This window comes from Nesoenas mayeri, assembly GCF_963082525.1.
Source record: "Nesoenas mayeri genome assembly, chromosome: 6".
In the NCBI taxonomy this organism is placed as follows: Eukaryota; Metazoa; Chordata; class Aves; order Columbiformes; family Columbidae; genus Nesoenas; species Nesoenas mayeri.
Window position 1 is genome coordinate 36,470,219 of NC_137545.1, and position 23,630 is coordinate 36,493,848.

The 23,630-nt window shown below is 39.6% G+C and overlaps 1 protein-coding gene across 1 annotated transcript in view; it reads right to left on the reverse strand.

The window, feature by feature from the left end:
• NCKAP5 (NCK associated protein 5) overlaps window positions 1-23,630 on the reverse strand; it is a gene marked incomplete at both ends in the record, with an annotated part of 239,157 nt that overhangs the window by 5,551 nt on the left and 209,976 nt on the right. The window contains 2 exon segments of the mRNA XM_080346974.1: window positions 19,917-20,104; window positions 22,779-22,908. Of these exon segments, the coding sequence (XP_080203100.1) occupies window positions 19,917-20,104; window positions 22,779-22,908 (318 nt within the window).

Genomic DNA, 23,630 nt, shown 5'->3' on the forward strand with positions numbered 1-23,630 from the left:
GGTATGTTCGCAGCTTCTTGTAAAATAGGTGTATTGAGATAGGGAGCAGTATTCTGATCATGGTGTAATCAGAAGTAACATCCCACTGAACTCCATGGTGTTACAGGACCAGTCTGCAGCAGAAAGGTGTAATGTAAAAGGGGTTGGTTTTGAGCTCCTAGGCAGTATCTCTTTCTCAGGCAGCCAGGGCCTAATGTAACAGCAGCCTCTCTGCAGAAGGTGAACAATCTCCAGATTTCATTAAACATCGGATGGACAGGCAACACTCTGCAGTGAAAATAGCTGTACAGTCACATCCAGGAAACTACAAAGGTGGAAGCTGTAACTGCATGACCTCTATGGTATTACAGCTGAGCTAAAATGCGATGTTTGAACTTTCTCTTTAAAGCATAACCTTAAATAATAAGTTAAGCCTTGCTCTCTCTTGTATATTGTCAGAAGCTTTAATCTATTTTCTGGTCTGACAGTAAAATAATTTTTTAAATAATGAATCACTTTTTTCTACTTGAGCAGAAATCCCATGATTATTTTGCTGTAGCAGACAATGGCATTCTCAAAGGCACACCATCAGGTTTTCAAGATAAATAGTAAGTGCCAGTTTATTTTCTTGGGAAAAAGTGCATTGATATAAAGTGTTTTAAAGTTCATTAGTCTGTTCAGCAGTTTATAGGAAAGCCATATATATATATAGGTACATATCATCCGCTTATGGCGTTATGGGTAATATAACAGTGACAAAAGAACCAAAGCCTGCCTTCTCTATTTAAAAGTATAACAATGTACAAATATATTTAAGTTTTAGTATCACAAGGACAACATTTCTGATGATCCTGAATTGTAAGCAAATTACCTTAGAGGAAATAAAGCTCATTAGCACAAACTGTGTACGATTCATAACTGCAGATCTGGACAAAACAGCTATCACTTTAATGAATAGGTTACTGAGGAGCTGAGACTTAATGTCTATAGCTTGAATTCTTGTGTGGTTTAGGAGATAAAAGATAGTGAACTGAGCTTTATGCTTTCAAAAACATAATTTTCATAATGATGAGCTGACTAGGTACATTCAGCATTCTAATGCCAAGAATATCATCCTCATCATTTACAAAGTATATTATTATTTTGTTGATATGATAAGACTGTTTGACCCGATTAGGTATATACCAACCCTCTTTGAACTTTTGCAGAATTTAATAAACCAGGATTTTCAGGTCCTGGTTTCCAGGTCAGGTAAATCTAGCTTTTTACCTTCTGCTCTGTCATGAATGGAATGCCATAAATATAGTTGTTTTCTCGTAGCACTTCAGAATAGCCACTGGATGCATTGACTATGATTGGACAAAGTTTATTTAAAACAGAATATGAACTCTAATTCTAAGTGGCAATACCTTGGAAAATGGTCATGATGCAGGTGCTCAGTCAAGTGTGTTGAGGGGAGTTACTAAAAAGAAAAGCAATTAAGCAGTGGTACATTCTCCAACAGGTACAGCAGGCCTCATTCTGTTCACATGGGCGGAATTACCAATTCTGTTTCACACAGAGGGAATCTACCCACTAAAAGCAACACTTACTGCAATCAGACACTCATCAAAAGGCATTAAGGAAGAAGTATCCTTGGTGAGAAAGGCAGTTGATACTCAGTTAGTAGAACCTGATAGACTGAAAATGAACTAGACTTGCATAGGATACACTTTGCAGAGATCCTTTCAGCTTTACTTGTAGAGGGAGTTAAATGACAAAATTGTTCTGATTTTCTGGAGATGGGAAAAAAATTACAGTGCAAAAAAATTCATATTGAAAGATGAGATTGCTGACAAAGTTACTGAACTTGACGTAACCATTTGAAGTTAAATTCTATTCCTCAACAGAATTATGTTGAGGGTTATGTTGCCAGTGATAACTTCCTGAATGGTGCTGTAACTGTGCAGTTTGAAGTAACTTCACTGTTTCAGTCTTCATCAGACTATTTCACCACAGAGTGTTTAGGTATACAGAGGTTTGTCCTAGTGATTGAAAGTAGTTGTTCCTACGTTGATGAAAGTAAGAGCGATTGTTTCAATAAATAAGGGGCTTTATAAAAAAAGGCTTACAATTTTATCGTAGATTAGAGGTTTGGATTATTTTTTTTTTAATTCAGATACTTAATGAGAACTGAATCATGAAAAGGAAAAAAAAGTATAGTTCAAGAAAGATTTTTAAAATCTAATACAAAATGCAGTCCTTAAAGAGACAGACTCTATCACACATTAGACTGTAGAAAAAATTCTTCTCAAACTGGGTAAATGCAGGATCATATTCACACAACGTATAATCTCACTGACATTTTCAGTAGTTGGGGTCATTTTTGTGTATGACTGAACTGTTCTCAGACTACTATTCCTAAGTATTAGCTGTGTTCTTACCTGTCTTCATCTTACACCTTTGGCTTTTTTGAACAAGACTATTTATTTTAGTAATGACAAAGACACTTATCCTCTCACTCTCTAGTGATGTCTGAGTTCCTGGCCTGCAATGTCTGTATGTCAATCTCCCAGTACACTGATAGAAAATGGAATTGCACTTCAAGACTGTACTACAAATGGAAATTGGTAGTGGGTAATGATTTTCCACACTAGTAATCCTCCCTTTTGAGTACTGGACTAGATTCACCTTAAGTTAGCCTGTGACTATCCAAGATACATTGGCTGACCTAAGGGCAAAAAGACAAAGCAGCAGATAGAGAAGGAGCAATGTTATGTGGCAGCATCAAGAGCCAATTGGCAGTATGAAGAAACCATGCAGAAATAATTCTCCCAGCTATGAAAATTGTCTTGCTGTATGCACTGTGCTGTCTGCAGGTGCATTCAAAGAGTTGGAATCTCTGCTGGAAGACCTGCAAAGGAAAGAACGGGAATGTCCCTTCTAACAAGTTTTAAAGATGATCCATAGAGGTCATTTAAACAAAGGAGTGAACTCCACAGCAAACAGTTTTCTCTGTTTTAGTTCCCAACGAGGACGGTCAGGAAGAGACAAACAACCTTTCCAGACCCAACAGTCCACCTCTGCGTGACTGCATGTTTAGCTGCTGTGGAAGGAGCCTCCATGTTTGCATAGGTGGTGCACACACATCTGAATGATACCTCTTCTAAGCTCTCACCAAACGGAAATACAGAGGTGAGAATTTTCACATTTGGAAGCAAGATCTTTATTCTTAAAAAATTCTGCATTAGCATGCTTCAACCCCACCCCAACAAAATAGGTTTCTTTGGGAGCCTGAAGTTGTCATTCTCCTTCCCACTCCAGATTTTAATCAACTCTTTACATATCAGATTTTTTTACCTCTTATGAATCTAACTCAAACCCATTGCCCTGTCTTTTCCCCTCTGTGACACCTGGCCTCTGGAAGGCACGGATGGAACCCCCCAGGTGTGCTGTACTCTATGAGGACATGGATGCCCCTTCTCTCAGTAGGGGTGAGGGGAAGTAGGTGGGCAATGGTGTCATGTTGTGCACTGGTAAGGGCTCCTGCAGGCAGCACAGGAAGAGGCTGTGGCCCCAGCTGCCTTCCCAGTAAACCTGTTGCAGCCTGAAATACACGTGTACGGTTGTCTGACCCTGTGCAATGAGACTACGAAAGTTCCTTTGTAATCAGAGAAAACTGGGACAGGATAGATGCAAATCATGATGCTGGTTACATGACTGTGCTCACCACCTCTTCAGCTGGCATTATAATCTGCACAATTTTCAGTACTGATTCCAGCAAAGCATGAATTGCAGAATGGAAACCTATGTTTATGTTCATCTGCCATCAAATCCTACATAACAGCACGGTTATTTACATGTACCTTCTAAATTTTTGCAAACAATTTATCTTTGCTGTAGAGCAGAATATTTTGAGGGACAGAGGCACAATATGCACAAAAATCTGAGCAAGAGTTTCGGATATAGGCTGCAGAACAAAATTAAAGTAGAAGGATAAATCCTCTCTTGCAATTTTTAGTTCATTTCAGTACACCAAGTTGTATCAATAAAGAGCCCATAGTATAAGTCAGCTAGAAAATAAATGCTATGAAGGATGTTCCATTTTATGTTGTTTGAATTTGATTAGTGATTAGTCTTGGCGGTTAAACCACATGGGAACAGTAATCAAGGTTTCCCTACTGCGGTTCTGTAACAACTGGAAAACACTGTTGGCTCATGTCCTATACCATGATGGGATATTAACCTAAAATCTAATTAATCTATGAATAAATTATGGTTCTAGAAACATACTACATTATAATCAATTTTAAGTGAGTTCCTAACAGAAGATAAGATGAAGAAAAAGCTGTAAAATTACCAGAGGTTGATAAATTCTGTTTACTATGACTGATGATTTTTATGGAGGATAATTTTACAATCCATCAAACTTTTGTCAGTTCAAGAATCATGCTGCCAAATGTATGCAGTAAATTAATTTTTAAATTTACATATTTATTAAAAATCTTATTGAAAACAGCAGGAAGTAAGCCTTGTTTGAATAATAAAATAACTTGTTATTCTACTGGAAAGAAAACAAAAAAAACAACCAGCCTTCTATTAAGATGATTTTATAGTAAGGCAATAATTATAAACAGCTACATGAATTAGTTAACCAAACAATGTATTAAATAGCCAACCTCAAATTAATCAAGAATTAAAAAAAAAACTGTTGGAAGATAATCAAGTAAAAAAAATGTAATTTAAAAGCTGAGAAATTCATGGCTGAGTTTCAGATGTGCTTGAGGATGTGTTTGTTATCTCAGGCCCACTGGCAGGAGCTGCAGCATTCCCTGTGAAAGTGTGGGGAGCTGCAGGTGTCTGTCCGCACAGCTGACCCACGCACGGTGCTGAAGAGAAAAGGAGGCTCAGCAATCCTCTTGTGCACATGGCACCAGGAACATGCCCAGTGCCACGTGCTGCTGGCTCCAGAACTCATGCTGTCACCCAAGCCTACGCCTCTTCTCACTGAAGTCCACTGCACCCTGGGCACCTCCAGCTAAAAGCTGGACAAGAACCACAGAAACATCTGCTGAACATGGGAATAAACAGAGACAACAAAGGAGCAAGGACCACGGCATGCGGTAGGATGAGGCTTAACTCATGAAGAGAGCAGGAACTACTTCCCCACCATTTATACAAGGAGGGATGAAGAAGAGTGCCAAAATGGTGGAACTGGGAAGGATCGGGATATGATCTGAGAAGCAAGTAAGGCACCTCAGAGACCAGCCGAGCAGAGTTCTTGTCTGTGTCTGCTTGCAAGGTGTCATTTCAGTGTTACCCATCACTTCTGTCACAGAGATTTTCTGCTTCACCTTTGACATGTTACTCCACTGCTGTGATTCCTGTGCTGTTCATATCCCACAGACATGCCCCTGGAATCAAAAGACCACCAGAGGCAGGTCTCATGTCCTCATTGTTTCCTTCCCTGGTCTCACCTCCACAGTTACTGCAGTTTTCTTTGCCCACTACTACTGCTGGGGCCAGCCACTCACACTCTTGAAACGCCTGCTTTGTGTATGCAAAATACATAAGCCGTCCTGTTGGCATCCATCAGAAACAAGACTTGCGTAACAATGACGATTGTGCTTCCTTGCTCAGCCTTCTCACTTGTCTCATGAGAGACCAGAATCAAGGAACAAGCCTTCTAATTTGATTTATAGATTATGGAGTACCTGGTATATGTTCAAACACGGCAGTATGCCCCTGGTACCTGAGAGAATCCGTGTCATTTGGGGCATCTGCCGCAATTACTATGAGAAAGCACTATGCCTGTGCTCGGGTGACAACATCAAGAACAGAAACAGGCTAAAATTAGAGTTAATAATTTATCCACTGGACTAAAAAACATCTTGATGGAAAAAATATAGATCGTAACTAATCTCATGTTTACCAGACAACTCAAGGATACAGTCCTGGGCTGAAAATCAGTAACTGTGTGAATTAATCCAAAAGGAAATGAGAAAAACAGGGCTACCTGCAAGGAATAGGCAATTAATGTAATAAATGCAGATTGTAGACGATATTTGTTTGCCCAGCTCTAAAGGACAATTAAAAAGAAACATTGTGAATTAGCAGAGTAATACTGGGCACCAAGATGACCACTGCTGGAGATGCAGGTGGAAGTTCCTACAGCCAGGGTATTTATGAAGTGTGCCTCCTCACAAAATTAGAGCAGTGATATATGTTTTTATTAATACACATATAATTTGGTTGTGATCTGAGGGGAACTTCAGTTAATTTATGGGCTTAGATTTGTTTGCTTCATCTTTTAGATACAAGTACATCTGTTTGTGGTCATGAGAACCTCTATCCTACTTTGTGGTTCAGCCAGGCATGCAAAATCTCTCTCACTCGGATCTGGCAGGAGGCATTAGCGGTTGTAAGCCCCCTGTGAGGGGTACAGCCTCAAACCAGAACGGAGTCCAAGGAGAAGTGTGCTGGACAGACCTTTGCCTTCTGCCTTTGCCTTCCCTGGATACCAGCAGGGTTCAGGTTAAGCAGCTAACAGGATTGAAAAGCCTGGTAAACATTTGTGCTGAGCCCAGCTGGGCTATAAAAGTCCCCTCTTAGAATGCGAGGTGTTATTTTGACAAGGCTTTGGAGGCTTTTTGGAGAAAAGGAAGCACAGTGAAAATACATATTGGGAAACCCCAATTCTGTGGGGTCTGTTTGGCTGTGAGAAAACCTTTGTTGGGAATGATCAAAGAAGGAATTTGGTGTGAGGAACCAGGACAGGCTCCTGTTCCCACAGTGGGCTTCCTGCAGTGACAGAATAATGTATTTTTTGTATTGATTTTGCTACAATTTGTGTATAAATAAAGAAATGTATACGTGAAGTGAGAGCTAGCCACATGAATGGATTTTCTCGACAAATGCTTTAGAAGATTTATTGACCTTAGCAATCGAGAAATGTTGCTGCAGTATTAATGCTGCAAACTGCTGTGACACACTGGTAATAGAGAACATGTTTCTATGCCCAAAATACAGATTATAATATTGTTAATATAATAGGCCACTAGGAGGACTAAAATACAACTGGAATTCAAGCAGACACAATGTAGAACTAATATGCACTCATTTTTTTGAATGACCAAAGATGATACAAACAGGAAACTTGGATAAAAAAAAAATAAAGCAGTTCCCTGGCCCTATTAGCGGATGCATAATTTGAAGAGTGATGCTGAAAATGAACAGGCATTTGACATTTATTGGAAAAAAAAATCTTTAAAGTGTTGATTTCTTTGATATTTTAGATTATTCAGCATTCAAATACTTGTAAGCATGGAATAAAACTTTCCTTTGTGCGCAGACAGAGCCCTGTATGGACAGCAGGACTGCTGAAGGTGGTGCAGTTCTGCTCATGCAAAACTCTTTGCAGGATCAGAGTGTGAATTTGCTTCTGACATTCTGAACATGCCTCAGCAGAGGCGCGATGTGTTTGTGGTTAGCCCTTGTAGCGCAAGGTCCCATCCTGAGCAAGAATGCCTGATGAGAATATTGAGTGATAATGATTATTTGCTTAGCAGTACTATGGGGCCTTCAAAGCCCTCAAGCAGCCTCCTAATAGTACTGGATTAAATTCTAAATGCAGATGGAAGGTTTTATTTATATTCTTTATTTAAAAAGAGGGAATTAAATAGCAAGAGAACTTCAGCAATTTGGACAGTCAGCCAGAACATCACCCTGACCTCCACAGTCCTGCACTCCTCACTGCTAAGCTTTCTGTCACTATTTGAATGTTTATTCTGTTCTTTGCAGGCAGAAAATTCTCTGTGGAAAAACAGAGGCCTGTATCGTTTTCACTAGAGAGCATGTGAAATACTCTTCAACATACAGGACCTGGCATTTTATCCAGTGTATGCAGTAGTTAATCAAATGTTTTGCACTGACTTCAGTAGACTTTGGATCAGTCTCTTGATGCATTAGAGAGATAAATTATTTAACTTACTGAGTTCCCCTAGAAACAAAATATTGAGCTGCAAACAAAGCTAACAAACACCAAATGGGATACCATCTGCTGCAATGAACGGAACATGACCAGTTTCCCCCATGCTTGAGATTGTTCCAAAACACTATCTGAAATAGGTTTGTTAAACTCCCAACTGTCTCACAAAATTGGCTTAGCACAGGTTAGCAAATGCTAATACCACTCTCAACAGCAAGCCAGACTCCAATATATCAATTGGAGCTGTCTGTGATTTTATTTCTGTTGGACTGCCCTGTGTAAAAGCTCAGGGATTTTCTGCTGTCTAGAGCCTATAGAGCCTATGGAGATATTTCTGTTCATGCACTGTGTCTGAGGGCCTATGGACACCGAGTAGTTTCTGTCCCTGAGTAAATATGAATGGTAATTATCTGTATAATGACGCACTCATCAATCTGGATTCTTCTATCCTTTGACATCCAGACTCCATACCTTATAACCTTCTGGAGGAACAGGATACGGAAGCAAAAGAGGCTCTGTCTCCCACCGGAATGGCAAGAGATTACTTAAATGCCAGGCCCAGAGCATTCCCTACTTGGTATCAAAGATTTTAGCTGTGATGAAGAACAGTTCCCAAACACTCTCACAGGACCAAAGGAGACTGCTCTACTAAATGCAGTGCATGTGACACTAGTGGGTGCCATGAACGTCAGCTCACTTTCCACCAGGAAAACACACTAATGGAGCAACCAAGTAGTTTTTACGTAATGTGAGGAAAAAACGCAATAGTATTTGATCTGTAGAACAAGATTAAAAAAAAAAAAGTCTCCATACCTAAATTTCTGCATAGCCAGACACTTCATCTTCTGGTATCACCAATGCAAGTGATGGAACTACCATGAGCAAAGAGAACCTCCAAAGACTGTTCCCTCTTTAGGAGGTAACCAGAAAGGCTATAGCTCTCCACATTCTGCAGCTCTTTTACATGGTGACTGATGTTCTTTGGCTTGTTCTGCTGACTCTGTTTTCATCATTGTGCTACTAATGATGCCATAATACAGATTCCATGTTTTTACAATGGATTTTATCTATAGAAATGCTGCATTATATATGTTGAACTCTATGGAACCTTGGCTTGTTATAGCAGTTCTCAGAAACATGAAAAGGATGATATTCCAGTAATAGTAATAATAAAAATATTTTGTAAAATTATATAGATTTATAGTTTTAGTATTTTCCAATTGCTCATACTCCAATGGTATGGAAAATGCAATCACGAATTGGGTTTAAAAGACTTTCATTATGATATGATTTTAACTGTAACATCGTAGAACCAGATTAAAAAATACACAGTATCTGTCCTTCCTTCTAACTCAGGGGAAACTGCCTGCTGAGGTTCCATGCTATGGCCCACAGAGCCAACATACAGGAGGAGGGTGCTAGAGATCAAAACTTCCAGATAGAGTGAGAATATCTAAAGCAATTTTCAAGCACCTATGTGAACACCATAATTTTCACAGGATCCAAATACGTGAATGTCAGAGACATCAACAACTGCTGCAGATTTCTAGCACCTTTGAAAACCGGGCAGCTGAAGTGTCTAAATATGAATTTAGGCACAGCCACTAGGAAAGGAAGCTTGAACAAAACAGCCTTTATTTTTAGTGATTAGGGGCCATGAGCAAGAGTCTGCAGCTCTTTCACCAGCCAGCAGGAATCATGTGCTGGCTGCTCAGCTACTTTTGTTCCCTGGTTTCAGGCATTGTCTGAAAAGCTCTTACATATTACCAACAAGTTTCCCAGTCTGCTAACTTTTCTATGAATACAGTGTCTTGGTGAAGTTTGGATACTCCTGTTTTAAGAAATATTATAGACTATTACTGCATGATTAACAGTTTAATTTTACAATGCTCAGCAATATAATATTTTCATATTTAAATTTTTTCATTCCTACCAATTTCTGCTTTACTTTTCATCAACTCAAATCCATCTAATAATGCAATCAAGAGGTACAGCCAACATGGGTTCACAAAGGGAAAGTCCTGTTTAACTGGTTTTATATCCTTTTATCCTTCCAACTGAGTTCTATTCTATTCTTATTCTATTCTATTCTATTCTATTCTATTCTATTCTATTCTATTCTATTCTATTCTATTCTATTCTATTCTATTCTATTCTAATTCTAATTCTAATTCTAATTCTATTATACATTCCGGAACAGAAAATGAATTGCGATTCCAGTTTGCGAGCAATCTGAGGTCTTCTTTTAGAGTATGCTTTACAGAGCACTCAATAACCCATAGGATATGTCCATATGTAATAGGATGTCAGAAAAATAACTTTTAAGTGTTTGACTGGCAATTATTCAGATAATTCTTCAAATAATCACTTGTGGTTTTATTTGCTGAGAATAACATTAGAGTAGTTAAGGGAAGTTCTTAAGGCTATGGCTTTTTATAGCAAGTAAAAGGGCTAGTGATCTCTATTAACAATCAGGCAAGGAATGGAGTAATCCAGAGAAGGCGGCACTAATAGGAGCAGAGATAGCAGGATGTGTCTCAGTCACTGATGGATTGATGGGCAGTTCAGGTTGGGAGGACTCTGATGTGTGCTATGAAACTTTATTCGTTCCTCAGCCTTTGTGAAACATAATTAAACAATTAAGTTACATAGCTATATCTTTAAAACTTCCCAAACTTCCTTGTGTTACTTTATTGCTAATAAGCCTGCTAAATCCCATGATTATTTCTCCTACCAAATACAAATATTACTTCCAATGAAAATAACATGGATGCTGCACAAGGCATTCATGTACCAGGGCCTAACACTAAAGATACCGTAAGAAATATTTCACTTTGGGACTTGCTGTTAGTTAGAGTGTTTGAATTCCCCAAAAATATTTAACAAATACTTTTCTTAAGGATTTAGACAATCTGTGTGTGGAACAAATTTAAACACCTACAAATTAATTCATTACGATTTTTGCAGATATTTGACATAAAATTTGCCTTCTTTTCAAAGAGTATGTTGATTAGGATATTATTATCTGTGTACATATAAAAAGAAATAGCATCCTTTTAAAAAAAAGCAATAGTTTGCTAACATATTTTCAGCATACTGGCACAGTTCCTGCTATCATCAGCTGTATAACTTACTCCTCATGTATTCTGCTCAGAACAGGACTCTCATACTAAAAGATCAGTCATTTCCTACCCTTCCCTGCGTGATGTTTGAGTGCTTTATGCAAAACATATCACTGTTATAGATGGAGAAGGCAAGTTTCAGCTGGAAAAACAATTCAAAAAAATATTAGAGCATTATTCATCTCATTTAACTCTGCTAATCAGATGCTACTCTCGGAGTCAAAATATTTTCTAGCTTCAGAAAACAAACAGTTCACTGACTACCTCTCTGCCCTGCTGCTCTCATCTTGATTGAGTCAATCCAATGTTTATTGTATCCAATTTATTTTTTAGCTTTTTCTTTTATTACTAATATAATTTCTGCCATTAAAACAATTATACTATCTCACAAGCTTACTAATATTTATCACTCATTGCTGTTAATGTGCCCAGAATTCCATTTTGGCCTACAGTATTATTATAATATTCCAATTTAACACAGAGAGAAATGAAACCTAAAGCTTTATTTCCAACGATGGAGGACTGAAGAGTGTCTGGTTACAAATGGCAGAAACATTAGTGCACTTCGGGCCACGCTGCAAATCACAGCAGCTCCATCTGTCAAACCTTTGAAAAACAGCTCAGAATATTTTCCACTCAGAAAACACTAGCAAATGATCATTTTATTCAATACGTACTTTTGGTTCTTATCAGACTAAAGGATCTACCTACTTATACCCAAGAGCCATGGTGTATTTTAAATCCTGATGTAATCTCCAGTTACATAGGTAAATAGCTATAATAGTGCTCAGGGTGTGTCTGCAAGGCACGGTGCAGTGCGATGTGAAGATATTGGTGAGCCAGCTCGGTGGGCTGGGACCAAACTCAGTGGGGTCTCATCACCACTCCGCTTATTTCAGCCACCCAGCCCTGCTGAGAAACAGCCTGAAGTAATTAGGCCACAAGGAGCTGCGCTACCACTGCGCCCAAGCAGGCTGACTGTGAATTAGCTCTGTAGAGCTCTGCCTTGCTCTGGGCATTTGTACACGAGCAGTTTTGGATCGTTTCTCCAGGGACTCCAGCAGATGAGCTGCAGGACGTTTTGTGACATCTGAGCCAGTGTGTAAAGTGGTTATGCGACTCCTACATGCTGAAAAGACAAGGCTCTCTCTGTAATTTAAAATTACTTGCTGAGAAGGTGAGATATGGGGTTTCTGCTCCAGCAGTCTACTCAAAAAAGGGCAAAGCTCTCCCCTCCTTACAGCGCCAAAGGAGTTTATTCAGTGAGCACAACACTCCAGCTGTGGCCACAGGACAGCTCAGTGTGTTGCCTTAAATCAGACAAGCCCACACATCTGCACCTGGCGCTTGGCAAACCACACAGGCACACTTCCCTCGGCGCTGGGGGGATTTACTGTTACATGACATCGTGCCATAGGCACCAGAGCTGCACCTACATGCCAGTGATGCTCCAAGTCCTTAACTTTCCTCCCGTAGCTCCAGCTTTTCACTTCCTCCGCGTCTTCTCTGAGACTCACATCCAAACTATTCTCCTGTTAGCCTTGCACACCATGTGTTTTAAATGCCACACAGCCCGCTCTACTATGCCAAAGACTTTCTGTCCCTCACCAATATCCAAATACTCTTTAAATAAAAACTGTGTTAAAATATATTTGAGTTAAAATGTCGCCACCTACTCGTCCCCATAAATACACTAACCAAACATAAAATAGAACTTTTACACCAGCTGGAGGGCTAGTCAGAATGGGATTTGGTGGCACAGCACTAAAACTACTGAGTCCATTAGTGTTAGAAGCAGAACTGCATCGGCAGATAACAGCTTCCTGTTCTTTTAGGGTATGTTTTTCCCCAAAATATCCCTTGCATACCATTAAAAAAGATATTTTCTCTGATGGACTCTGCCTTCCAAATGTCATTTTGCCTTGCCAGAGCCTTTTAAAAACTTTAAATAGTTATGGAGAACGTTATCATCCTTCTTGCTGAGCTGCTCTCCATTGCTTGATTTTTTACTAAAAGTCTCAGCAGTGTAAGAAGCCTCAGTTGTTTCACCTGCAAGGCACAGGGAGAAAAATGAGTCTCTATATAACTGCAGCTTTTTATTGTTGCCAAGCTAGTTCCTCAGGCTAACTGTAAGAATGTTCTTCCAAACTACACAACATTTCTTTTAAGTGATACACGTCAAGTGAGACTTTGGTCCCAGGAGACTGCCTGGCAGCCTTCAAATTGATTGTTTTGCTGTCTCTTCACTTTACTTTTTGGAGGCAACTTTGATGGCAAGATACTAGAAACAATGAGACCTGATTAGGAATATAAGGCTTGGTAGCAGATCTTGGAACGTGAACCTGCTCTATGGAGGGGGAAAAAAAACATGCAGAGATGTGGGATTTGTTGATGTTTGGAGACATCTTAGCCTATTTCTAATTTCACATTTCCCCACGAGTTGAATCATAACCAAGGCTAGGAAAAATATTTTTAATTCTGTACTACTCCCATGGGTGTTATGGTAAAATCTGTTTTCTTATCAGATCATGCTCCTGTGGTTTTTGTCACTTACATTGTCAAATACTCCTATAAAATTCCCCTGACAACAGATCTTACATCAACTTGGGTAATTACTCAGACAGCCTTTGCTTTGACGGAACAAGTATTGCATCATTCATCTGAGAATCAAAACCCTTTGATTAAACAGAAAGGAAGTCTCACAGCCCCAAGCCTGTCAGTGGGTAAATTCTATTGAGACAATTTTGACAAATGGCAATGTGTAGCTTAAAGACCTCCACGCGTTCCACATGTAGGGAGCCAGGAGGGGCTGCGGTGCAGAGAGCAGCTCCTTTAGTATCGCAGTCCGGGCCCAGCGAGGCCTCACGTGAGTGCTCGCGGTGACCCCCCCGTGGCTGTGGCAGCAGACGTGACCCTGCCCCATGGTGGCAGCACCAGCTCCAGGGGCAGGGGGCCAGGCAGCCCAAGCAGGGATGCGGAGGCGAGGGAGCGCGGGGGCTGCCTGTCTCTGGTCGGGGCTGCCGTGACCAGGCTGAGCACCGACCCCAGCGGGTACGGCTGCAGGGCCCGACACCACCCGGAGAACACTGGCTTGGGTCCCAGCCAATGCGAGCACCCCGCTCCTGCATGCTCCTTTTTTGGGTGAGGCAGTTTGCTCCGCTTTCAAAACAGAGGTGCTGAGACCGAGATGGACATCCAAGTGCGCTGGGTCATCTACTTCCCTTTTGTAACACTGCTCTTTTTAAAACTGCTGCTGGATCTTCTATCTACACCCTGTGCTAACGTGATCTGAGTTTTGAAGATCTCATACAAAAGAATAAATATCGTAAACGTTGTTTTCGGTTTCTGTGGCAGCGAGGATGAAAGGATAGCTGGTCCTGACTGATTTAGAACCTCTGCTTCTAGGCTGGCATCACCTAATGTCTACATTAATAAACCACCTCCCCAAACATACGCAATGATTTTATATACTAATTCCTTACATGAAAGAAAAGCATTGATCTTAAAACTCACAAGCCAGGTGAATGAGTCTGCAGACTTATTCCCTATCTACAAATTGTGCAGTGGTAATATCTTTTTAACATCTTAGTTTCATCAGCGCTAGGCAAGGAAATATAACCGATTCCTTCCTCAGCTTATCATCTGCCTCTGTCTCAAGCCTGGCAAAGAAAACAGCAAAAAGAGGCGAGGTTTCTGGGCTTGATGAACAGTAACTGAATTATACAATCAGTGCACAGAAATCCACAATCAACTAATTCCTGGATTTGATCCAGCCAGATATTTTTGCTTATTGACAAGGCCCACACCTCCCTCCCCACCCCCCGCCCTGTCTTGTATTACTTTCTAGGATAATAACTTGTAAGAGTTACTTCAAATTCTGTATTTGCAGTAACACACATGTAGTACACAACACGCTAAGACCCAAGTCATCTGGAGCATTTGCTGTTTTCATTTTGGTTGTACCATGGAACAGGTATTGCTGTCCCCAATTTACAGACAGTGAAACTGAGATCCTGAGGCCAAGCAACGAGCCAAACACCACCCAGTGCTGCTGCAGCTGCACGAACTCTTGTTGTTATGAAAGTATAAGCAAGGTAATTATTTAGTGCTCACCTGGGCATGCACTGAGATGCAGTTTCACTCTCTAAAACACAAATGGTGGCTACAATAGATGTTTTTTACTAGTTCCCCACAGAGGACAGCTTGGGGCAATGTTCATCTCTTCAATTTTGAGTTGAAAGTTTGGCACTCAGTACAAGCGAGCTGCATAGACTCCCTTTCTCAGGTCAAGGCAAGGAAACAAGTAATTACATGTCAATACCTCCTTCCCACTCTAAACACTCAGGATGCAGCTCTTCTCAACTGCTAATTGGACCTAAATAATGTTCTTATTTTTTTTTCATATGTGATAAACAGAAACCCCCCCTAAGCATACCTGAGAATGTGACCAAGAATTAGTTCTCTGTGAAAGCAGAGTGCACATGGTCTCCCTGGAACTACTTCAGACATTGAAATACGGAGAGTGTCTTTTAAGAGGGGCTCTATTTAAGAGCCTAAGAGCTTCCCTCTTTCAGAGAGAATAAGGCACTCTCAGAAAGTTCATACCCTAGCTCAGCACATACTGATTTTGGTAGGAGACAAGATGCAAGGTGAAGCAGCTCATGCCTTTTTTTGTTTTCCCCTTACTCTTGTTCGGTGTAGCCAGCAGAGGTGTCAAGGCTGCTTTAACTATTGCTGTAATTCAGGAATGCTGGAACATCCTCTGTAGTTTCAGCTTAATGTTCTGGGATCCTTGAAGGATGGCAAGCGTTGTGCAGTTACCAAACTTTCTTATTTCTAGTGCTTTTGCACTCTGTTAATACAATGCATTAGAAGACTTGTGAGCACAATGAGTCAATCATATGGCATTAACTCCCAGACAGCTCACTCTGCTGTAAAAAATCTTGAGTTTATCTGGGAATGCCGCCACGTCAGCCCCATTTGTGAGTGCAGCCAAAGCAGTTCTCTAATTTTTCCTTTTCCTGTATTTGCCATCAAGCTCTAACAGCTACTTGAACTGAGACACACAGTGGTTTCAGCATCTGATCTCCTTCACGAATCATCAGCAACACATACAAACTCTGCTGTGTTGCATAAGACCATAACTTCACATTGCACATCCAAGCCTCGGAGAGAAGTCAAATGAGCCCCCTAGTTAAATTGCTGCTGTACTTAACATTGTAACTGTGACAGAAATGTCACATTACTCATGTATGTCATCACAACTGAGGGAAAGCGAGAGGGTTTAGAAACTTGTGATGGGTACCAACCCCTTCCACAAAGGAGCTTTTCTTTAAAGTGCTCATCAAGTCATGCCTTGAAATACAAGCAAGCCTTGATGGTGACTCAAATTAGAGTAATACACCTAGGGACAAAGGAAAGCAAGAAGGACTGTATTACAGAAAAACAGTATGTGATAGTTGGTTAAGGACAGAGAAGAAAACACATTTTTGATGATACTTTGGGATCATAAGGATGATTAAGTAATAAAATCTTTGACCAACTCAGTTACTTCTCCAAGGGAACAAAGAAGACAACAAAAAGTCTTGTGCCATTTTTCATTTGATCATAAACTAAGTTAATAAACAATGGGCCTGGGTGAGGGAAATTTATCTTGTTTTCTGAATTCCTATGAGAAAAAATAAATCACTGAGCTTTTAAAGCCTGCACAGTAAATTAATTGAAATATGAAATAATTTTTTCATTGCAAAAATGTGTTAGCAATCATGACATCAGCAAACTGCTCAAGGCACTACCAGCTCCTGCTACAAGGAGGGGAGCAGCTGTGTGGTGCAGACCTCACATGGAATAGGTGTCTCCCAGGGGTGACTGCAGTGCACTCTGGATCAGGCACTATGAATGCTTTATTAACTCAGAGAAGTTTCTGTTTAATTAAAATTAATTCAATTGATACATGTAGAAATTATTGTTTCTAGTTTTCAACATACGACAGAAGAAAAATATACCATGGGTGTTATTTTAAGAGGAAGTTTTATGTCCACGATTCAATGCATTTTATTCCCTTATTTGAAATTGTGATTTGTTTTTCTTGTCCAAAATTCTGCAATGTACAAAAGGATGACATTATTTCAGAAGATGATAAATGTAACATCAAATTGGTCTTAGTGCCAAGAGAGTTTAACCAGGAAGCTGTTTTAAGACTTGGCAGATAAGAAACTGGAACTGTACATATTTCTCCTTTCAACGTGTAAAAAAGCCTTTTTTGATTCCTCAAAGTGTCCACTCGGTGTCCCTTTATCATATTCATTGCCCATTGGTTGTTTCTCTTCTGAAACTCCTGCACAGTACTTTTTGTGCTGATAAAACTTGTGTATGTACTTTGGCGGTAATGCTGGTGAATATGCTGGGTGAGGAGACAATTCAAATGACAATAAGTCTGGGTTAACAGAGCTTCCTGCCAGAATTTCTCATTAGAGCACCCAATCTGAAGCCACTACCGTACCGGGGCTGTACAGAGCAATTTAATTGGGCCGAGGGGCTGACACAGCACACTGCTCTTCTGACAAGCAGAGTAAACTCATTCTGTCCATCACGACACTTGGTGTTTTGTAGCTTTTTTTTTTGAAGGCTTCACACACACCATTTGGGAATGAAATTCAAAGCACGTAGAATGGCCTTTTTCAAAATGCCAAATATTCTGTATGAAAGCTGCATTTTTTCCTCCCTCAAAACCTTTTTGTTGTTGTGTTTTTAGAGTTGTTGGCCCTAAGTGCCTCAGTTTCTCATGTCCCCCCTTTTTTTGTGGGTAATGTTCCCGATGAGACAGTTCTAATTTAAACAGACCGTGGGTCTTCTTGGGTTGGACAAATTACAGCTCAGAAAAAATTCACCGTGCAGGTTCAAACAAGGAGTTCAGGGCAACCTGCTTTTCATGGTTACCGCTTCTCATTTGGCATTCTGAAAAGTTTAATACTAATAGGCAAATCTCTAGTGCTTTATTGAGCTTTTGCTGTTCACCGAGAGGCGATGCTGTTTTGAGAGCTTTTGCAGATCCTCAAAAAGTAATCTCAAAAGCCCCCCGATATAATGAATGAAAACTGCTAGTGCTGAGTTACACCTGTTGCCATCTAGTTTAATGATAAGATTTTTATGAGGATCCTAAGGCTATTTCAATGAGTTTTGTTTAAGTTTTGATGCTGATTGGGCCCATTGCAGAGATGTCATATACAAAAAATGCACAAGAACAATGAATTAAAAGTAAATGCAGCTCTAAGCCACTTTTCTATAGTGGATCCAAATCTAATTGCTCTGTTAACAGCAAAAGACCTTGGCCTTCAGAAGGCAGAACTGATTTTTTTAAAAAGTATACACACATACATATATAATTCATGTCATCTGCATAGTTAAGCTATCAATTTATAGATGTTCAAGATGAGGAATTAAGTGGTCGCTCAAATTATTTTCCTTCATCTATAATTTTTAATACTCTTCTGCTACCTTTTTTTTTTTCCTTTTCTTCTTCCCAACTATGAAGCCGGATTCTTTAAAATTGTTTTTTTCTAATACCATGCAAATATATCCAAATTGAAAAATATTCTGGGTACTAGTGAAATTGGGTTGATTGGGAAACGTGGCAGATACATTTCAGGATTTTTCTTCTGAAGTTTGTGAATCAATTTCTATTTGGTTAAGCAGGGTTTTCATGCCAGTGGAGCTGGAATACACAGGGGCACTGCCAGTTTGTTCCACACATTCCTTCTGCACATTTGGCCCAGATTGCTGCAAGCTGTAAGGCTCTTTGGTTAATCACCTCTGAAGTTACAACGCACAGTGATTTTCTGAAACTGAAAACTGGGGTCTGGGAAGAGATAAAAATGCTTCTCCACTTCTCAACTACACCAGCAATGCTGCAAAACAGCAGCTCATTCATTATTTTCTGCTACCACCTTTGTTTATACTGTAAAATACCAAAATGTACCGAGTGCTACACACAAAAATGAAAGAGCTTATATTTCAAAAGAAGAAGAGCTGGGGAAACAGACTGAACATGGAGGCAAAGTGATTACAGGGGATCATGGCTGGGTGGCTCTATTTTCAAACAAATAAGCTTGTTAGCGGAAAGGAGAGAAAAAGTGAGATAGAAGTGTGAGGATGAGAGGAGAAGGCATGAGAAAATAAGGGGAAAAGAGTAGGTTGAGCAGTTGCTTTTCAGGATTACTGAGACTGCATGATGTCAGGTTCAACATTCTCAGAGACAGAAATAGCAAGGGGAGAAAACAAATTTGTTTCAGTTTAGTGTCAAGATCCACTAACCAGATCAAGTGTCAAGATGCACTAACCAGATCAGGACCGATCTTCATCAAAATAATGTTTGAATCCCTCAAATGAGGAGCTAACACCAAGAGTTATTACAAAAGAGACCAGAATATAGCTAACTTCCACAGCATAGTTCCATTTGAATGTTCAGGAATACTACTTCAGATGTTTAAGTCATTTACTGCATGTTGTTCTATACATATTACCTAACCGTATGTGAAGGAGAAGCCTTAAAAGAGAAATTCTATGTTTTCTTGCTAGCCTTAAATTTCAGCTCCTCTCTAATGGCAGAGTGCTAGCGCCAGCCTGTCTCTACTTGTCAATTTTGGAAGTCTAATTCAATGACAGGTGAGCATCAGAATGTAACATGCTGTTCTAACAATATTTAGATCTTTACTCTTCTGCAGGTCATGCTGGTTTTTTCAAGGCTGCCTGGTTTTTGTAATTAATCAACACACTGAGGAAAAAACAAGAGGCAAATGAAAGTAATCGTGAAGAAAATGAGAAGTAATATGAAAATCACAGTAACTCACACTTGGGCTGTCCTTGCCCTTGCTGTCTTTACTGGAAGCTCCACTCAGCTGCTCGATTAAACTGTAATGTGTTAATTGTTCGGGTCCATTCTCTCCAAAACAGCCATAGAGATGGTGTTGGTATAAATCCAAGATTGACATTGGGTTCCCCAGATATGACTTTCTCTGATTTTGTTTTTCCTGTTCAGCTGTAAGAGATGTTAAAAATAATATCGTTATGCCATCTTTAATGGATGAAATGCAGTCTGCATACACTGTTATGTAATTTTACAATTTAAAAATCTATTTCAAATGTTTTAATGTATCTGGAATTCAGTGTAATAAAAGCATTAAAATACTAGCTCTTAACTCTCCAACCAATGCATATACAGGGGACTGTTCATACTTAATATTCAAGGTGAAGGAGATGGTATGAGACAGCCAGAATTAATTTCCTTTGTTTTTAAATTATAGATGAGATGGTTAATTTGGGGGTATTGTTCTACTTATTTATTTGCTGTAAGTTTTTGTTCTTCTCTCTTAATAGCCTTTCATGGCAGATGTGCTAAGTTCCTTCAGCATGTCTTCCAGTTTTACTATATTTGATAATTCTCTAATTTTCTCTACATTTTTAGCTAATTAATACAGCAGTATAAAAAAATAAACTGGTACGGTTAGAAAACAGGCCCTACCCATTTGTTCTAGATCCTACTGTAATACATGGAATATTAGGAATAAAACCTCAGCTTTCAAAGCCTAAGGCTGAAAACTCTTTCAGGAGACAAAACAAAAGGGTGAATTTTTCTGGAGTTCATGAAAACGTGCAGCAGACAGAGGCTCATGTAATCAGTAGCTTCTTTCCTCCCCATTCTTGTTACACAAACTTCAACTCTACCTTGTCACCTAGAGCATTAGAAGAGCTTCTGCCTCCAGCACTTCTAACAGAATCGCATCAGGATAAAACCTTCATGAAACCAGAACCAAAACATTTTCATGGTTGAAATGGAGGAATATTTGGGTTATTCCCTGCTGTTCTACTGACCTTCCCCATAACATTGGGCAATGCACTGGGGGTCTCATCCAAAGCCCACTAAATCAATGAAGGTCTTATCATTGACTTTCAATAGTCTTTGCATCGGGCACTCAGTCTGCCAGTCTTTCTGTTCCTTGCTCATACATGGAAAATGAAAATCACTCCAACATTACAATTGTGCAACCAGTGAAAGTTCATTAATGTTTTAGGGACTCATAAAATAAATATCATTATCTACACATATGAAAATATTCTCTGTGAACCAGTTTGCTGCAGCCCCTGCCCCATGAGGATGTTGTCAGGTTATATCACTTGTGTGCAGAAAGAAGCTAAGATCTTTGAACACGGAATGGAATCAAGTATTGTTATTAATACAATGTCAGAACTGCATTTATAGAGCATAGAACAGAAATCCTGGCCATAAGGAATGACCATAGCAGAAATACGTTTGCAATAAGGTTTTATAATTTTTCTATTTGTCTCAATCACAATTACAAATTCTAGTTCTGTTACTAGCCCAAAAGTTAGGCATATACACAAAAATAATGATTTGCTGTGTAAAATGGTGACTTCAAGTCATGCTTAGGTATCATTAAACTTTGAATATGCTGCCATTTAATACAACTGCTTACACGCTTTTTTTTTTACAAACTGTGATTAATTAAAAAAATTATCTACCTCTTTAACAAAACACATCTCTTTTGTATTAGAACATGATCTGTAAAAGGCAAAATCTGTAACAATAAGTGCTTATGGGCTGAGTTAAATGACTTGCAACATTTCATACAGATTAAAAAGACAAAGTTACAGGAGTAACGTAAATAAACGGTTCAAGCTTCCTACTCTGCTCTCTCTGCGGTGGAATCGCGAAAAATGGATTAGCTCTGAAAATGCCAAATGTTTCAGTCCAACTGCCAGCAGATACTAAAGAGCACAGCATGTCTGCCGACGGTATCTAGCCGCCCATGGCATTTGAACGCATCCATCACTGCACTATCTACTGTAGGTGCTAATCTCTGCTAGGTCAAGCTCTTTGCTGTGCAGGTCAGCACAAATCCTGTGAATCACTGAAGCTACTGCTTAAGCTCTCAGAGCTTCAGAGGTGCTCAGACCTCGCGCTGGCCTTTGCACTCGCCAGAATTCATCTCCTGCCGGGAAGCCATGGGCTGCGTGGGCACGGCCGTGAGCCACGGTCCTCCTGTGCCCGAGGGCACACTGAAAGCTGGCTAGCCGCACAGCAAGCTGGGGGTCAAGAGAAGGCAGCAATTTCTTGGGTTATTAAACACCTAGAAAACTAATAGCTCAAGAAATTCACTTAAGGTGTTCTTATCCACTGGAATTCAGTAAATTCCAAGTTGCCAGAAACTCTTGCAACAAGGTTTGATACTTGAAAATGTCAATATATACATGGAGGACAATGAGACTTTGCTATGGCACCACAACCAACATCACTTTGATACAGAGGTTGGAAAACTATGGCCTTGATCATTGTGTTATTTCAACTGGCTAATATAATTACAAAGGAAAAAGGAGAAGCTATCTTTATAGCCACCTTTTAACTTCTGCAATAATGTAACTGAAGACTTCTTTTTACTGCCACTGCAGGGATTTATGCCTGAAAACCTACAAGTTAAGCTCCTACTAGCAAAAACTGTGGAAGACGGGAAAAAAAGATACACACATAAAATAAAAAGCAAAAAGTAATAAGAAGCTAATGGAAAATTAGACCGAAGAAAGATCTGGGGTTAGAAAGTGAAAACTAGATGGAAAGTTCAATGAAGGACACTATCTGCTGCTGAGTCAGAGTGGAGATGAGGGATAAACATTTTTATGTACAAATTTTCAATTACCTTGTTTGTTGTTCTTTGTTAACTCTATTAAAGTCTCCTCTGCAGTTCTAAAATAATTTGTTTCAAACTCTGGCTCCGGCTCAGTGTCACTGCTGCTTGCAGAATAAGTACACACTCTCAGAGCTCTGTCCTGTACAAATAAGGGTATTGCAATCATTCAAATGATGCATATACATCAAAATAATGTCGAAGATGGTATTAGGAGTGGAAGGTTTTATATTCATCATGTAGTATAAATGGACAGTTCAGCTGGAAAAAAATCTGCATTACCTGTTTAACTAACCACTTCTTCTTCAAGTAAGTAATCATCAGCCTGCCATGGGGGAAATAACACACTCTTGTCTTGCCAAGTCCCCTGAGGCAGTCTGGCAGACACAGTCCAGATTTTACCATATTTTCCACTGTGACATTGTTTTCAAAACCACCAACATTGTCAGATAATTTCATCCACCAAGTTTAATTTTAAAACATCTCAACTATGTTTACTACAGTGTATTTGTAACATGGAAAATTATCACACAATAAATGGTTTGCTGCAAGCAATTCTAGAGACAATTAGGATTGCCAGTAGACACTACTCATGCTTTCTATACCAGTAAATCCTAAGTTCTTCCTAAATTCATGTCTGTCATCCTGGCATTCACATTACAGTTCTGGAGAGCCCTTAATTCGCAGCTGACTCCTATCTCATTGCTCTTTGGGAAGCAGCACTAAGCATTTTCTTCTGGGAGTAAAGAGGAATTCTGGGAGCTCTGGATGGCTTCTGATCACGGAAGGCTCAAACCTTTCAGCAGCTCAGTACAACACAACCCACAAAATGGGTATGGGGAAGCTAAGGCTGATACTCTTCAG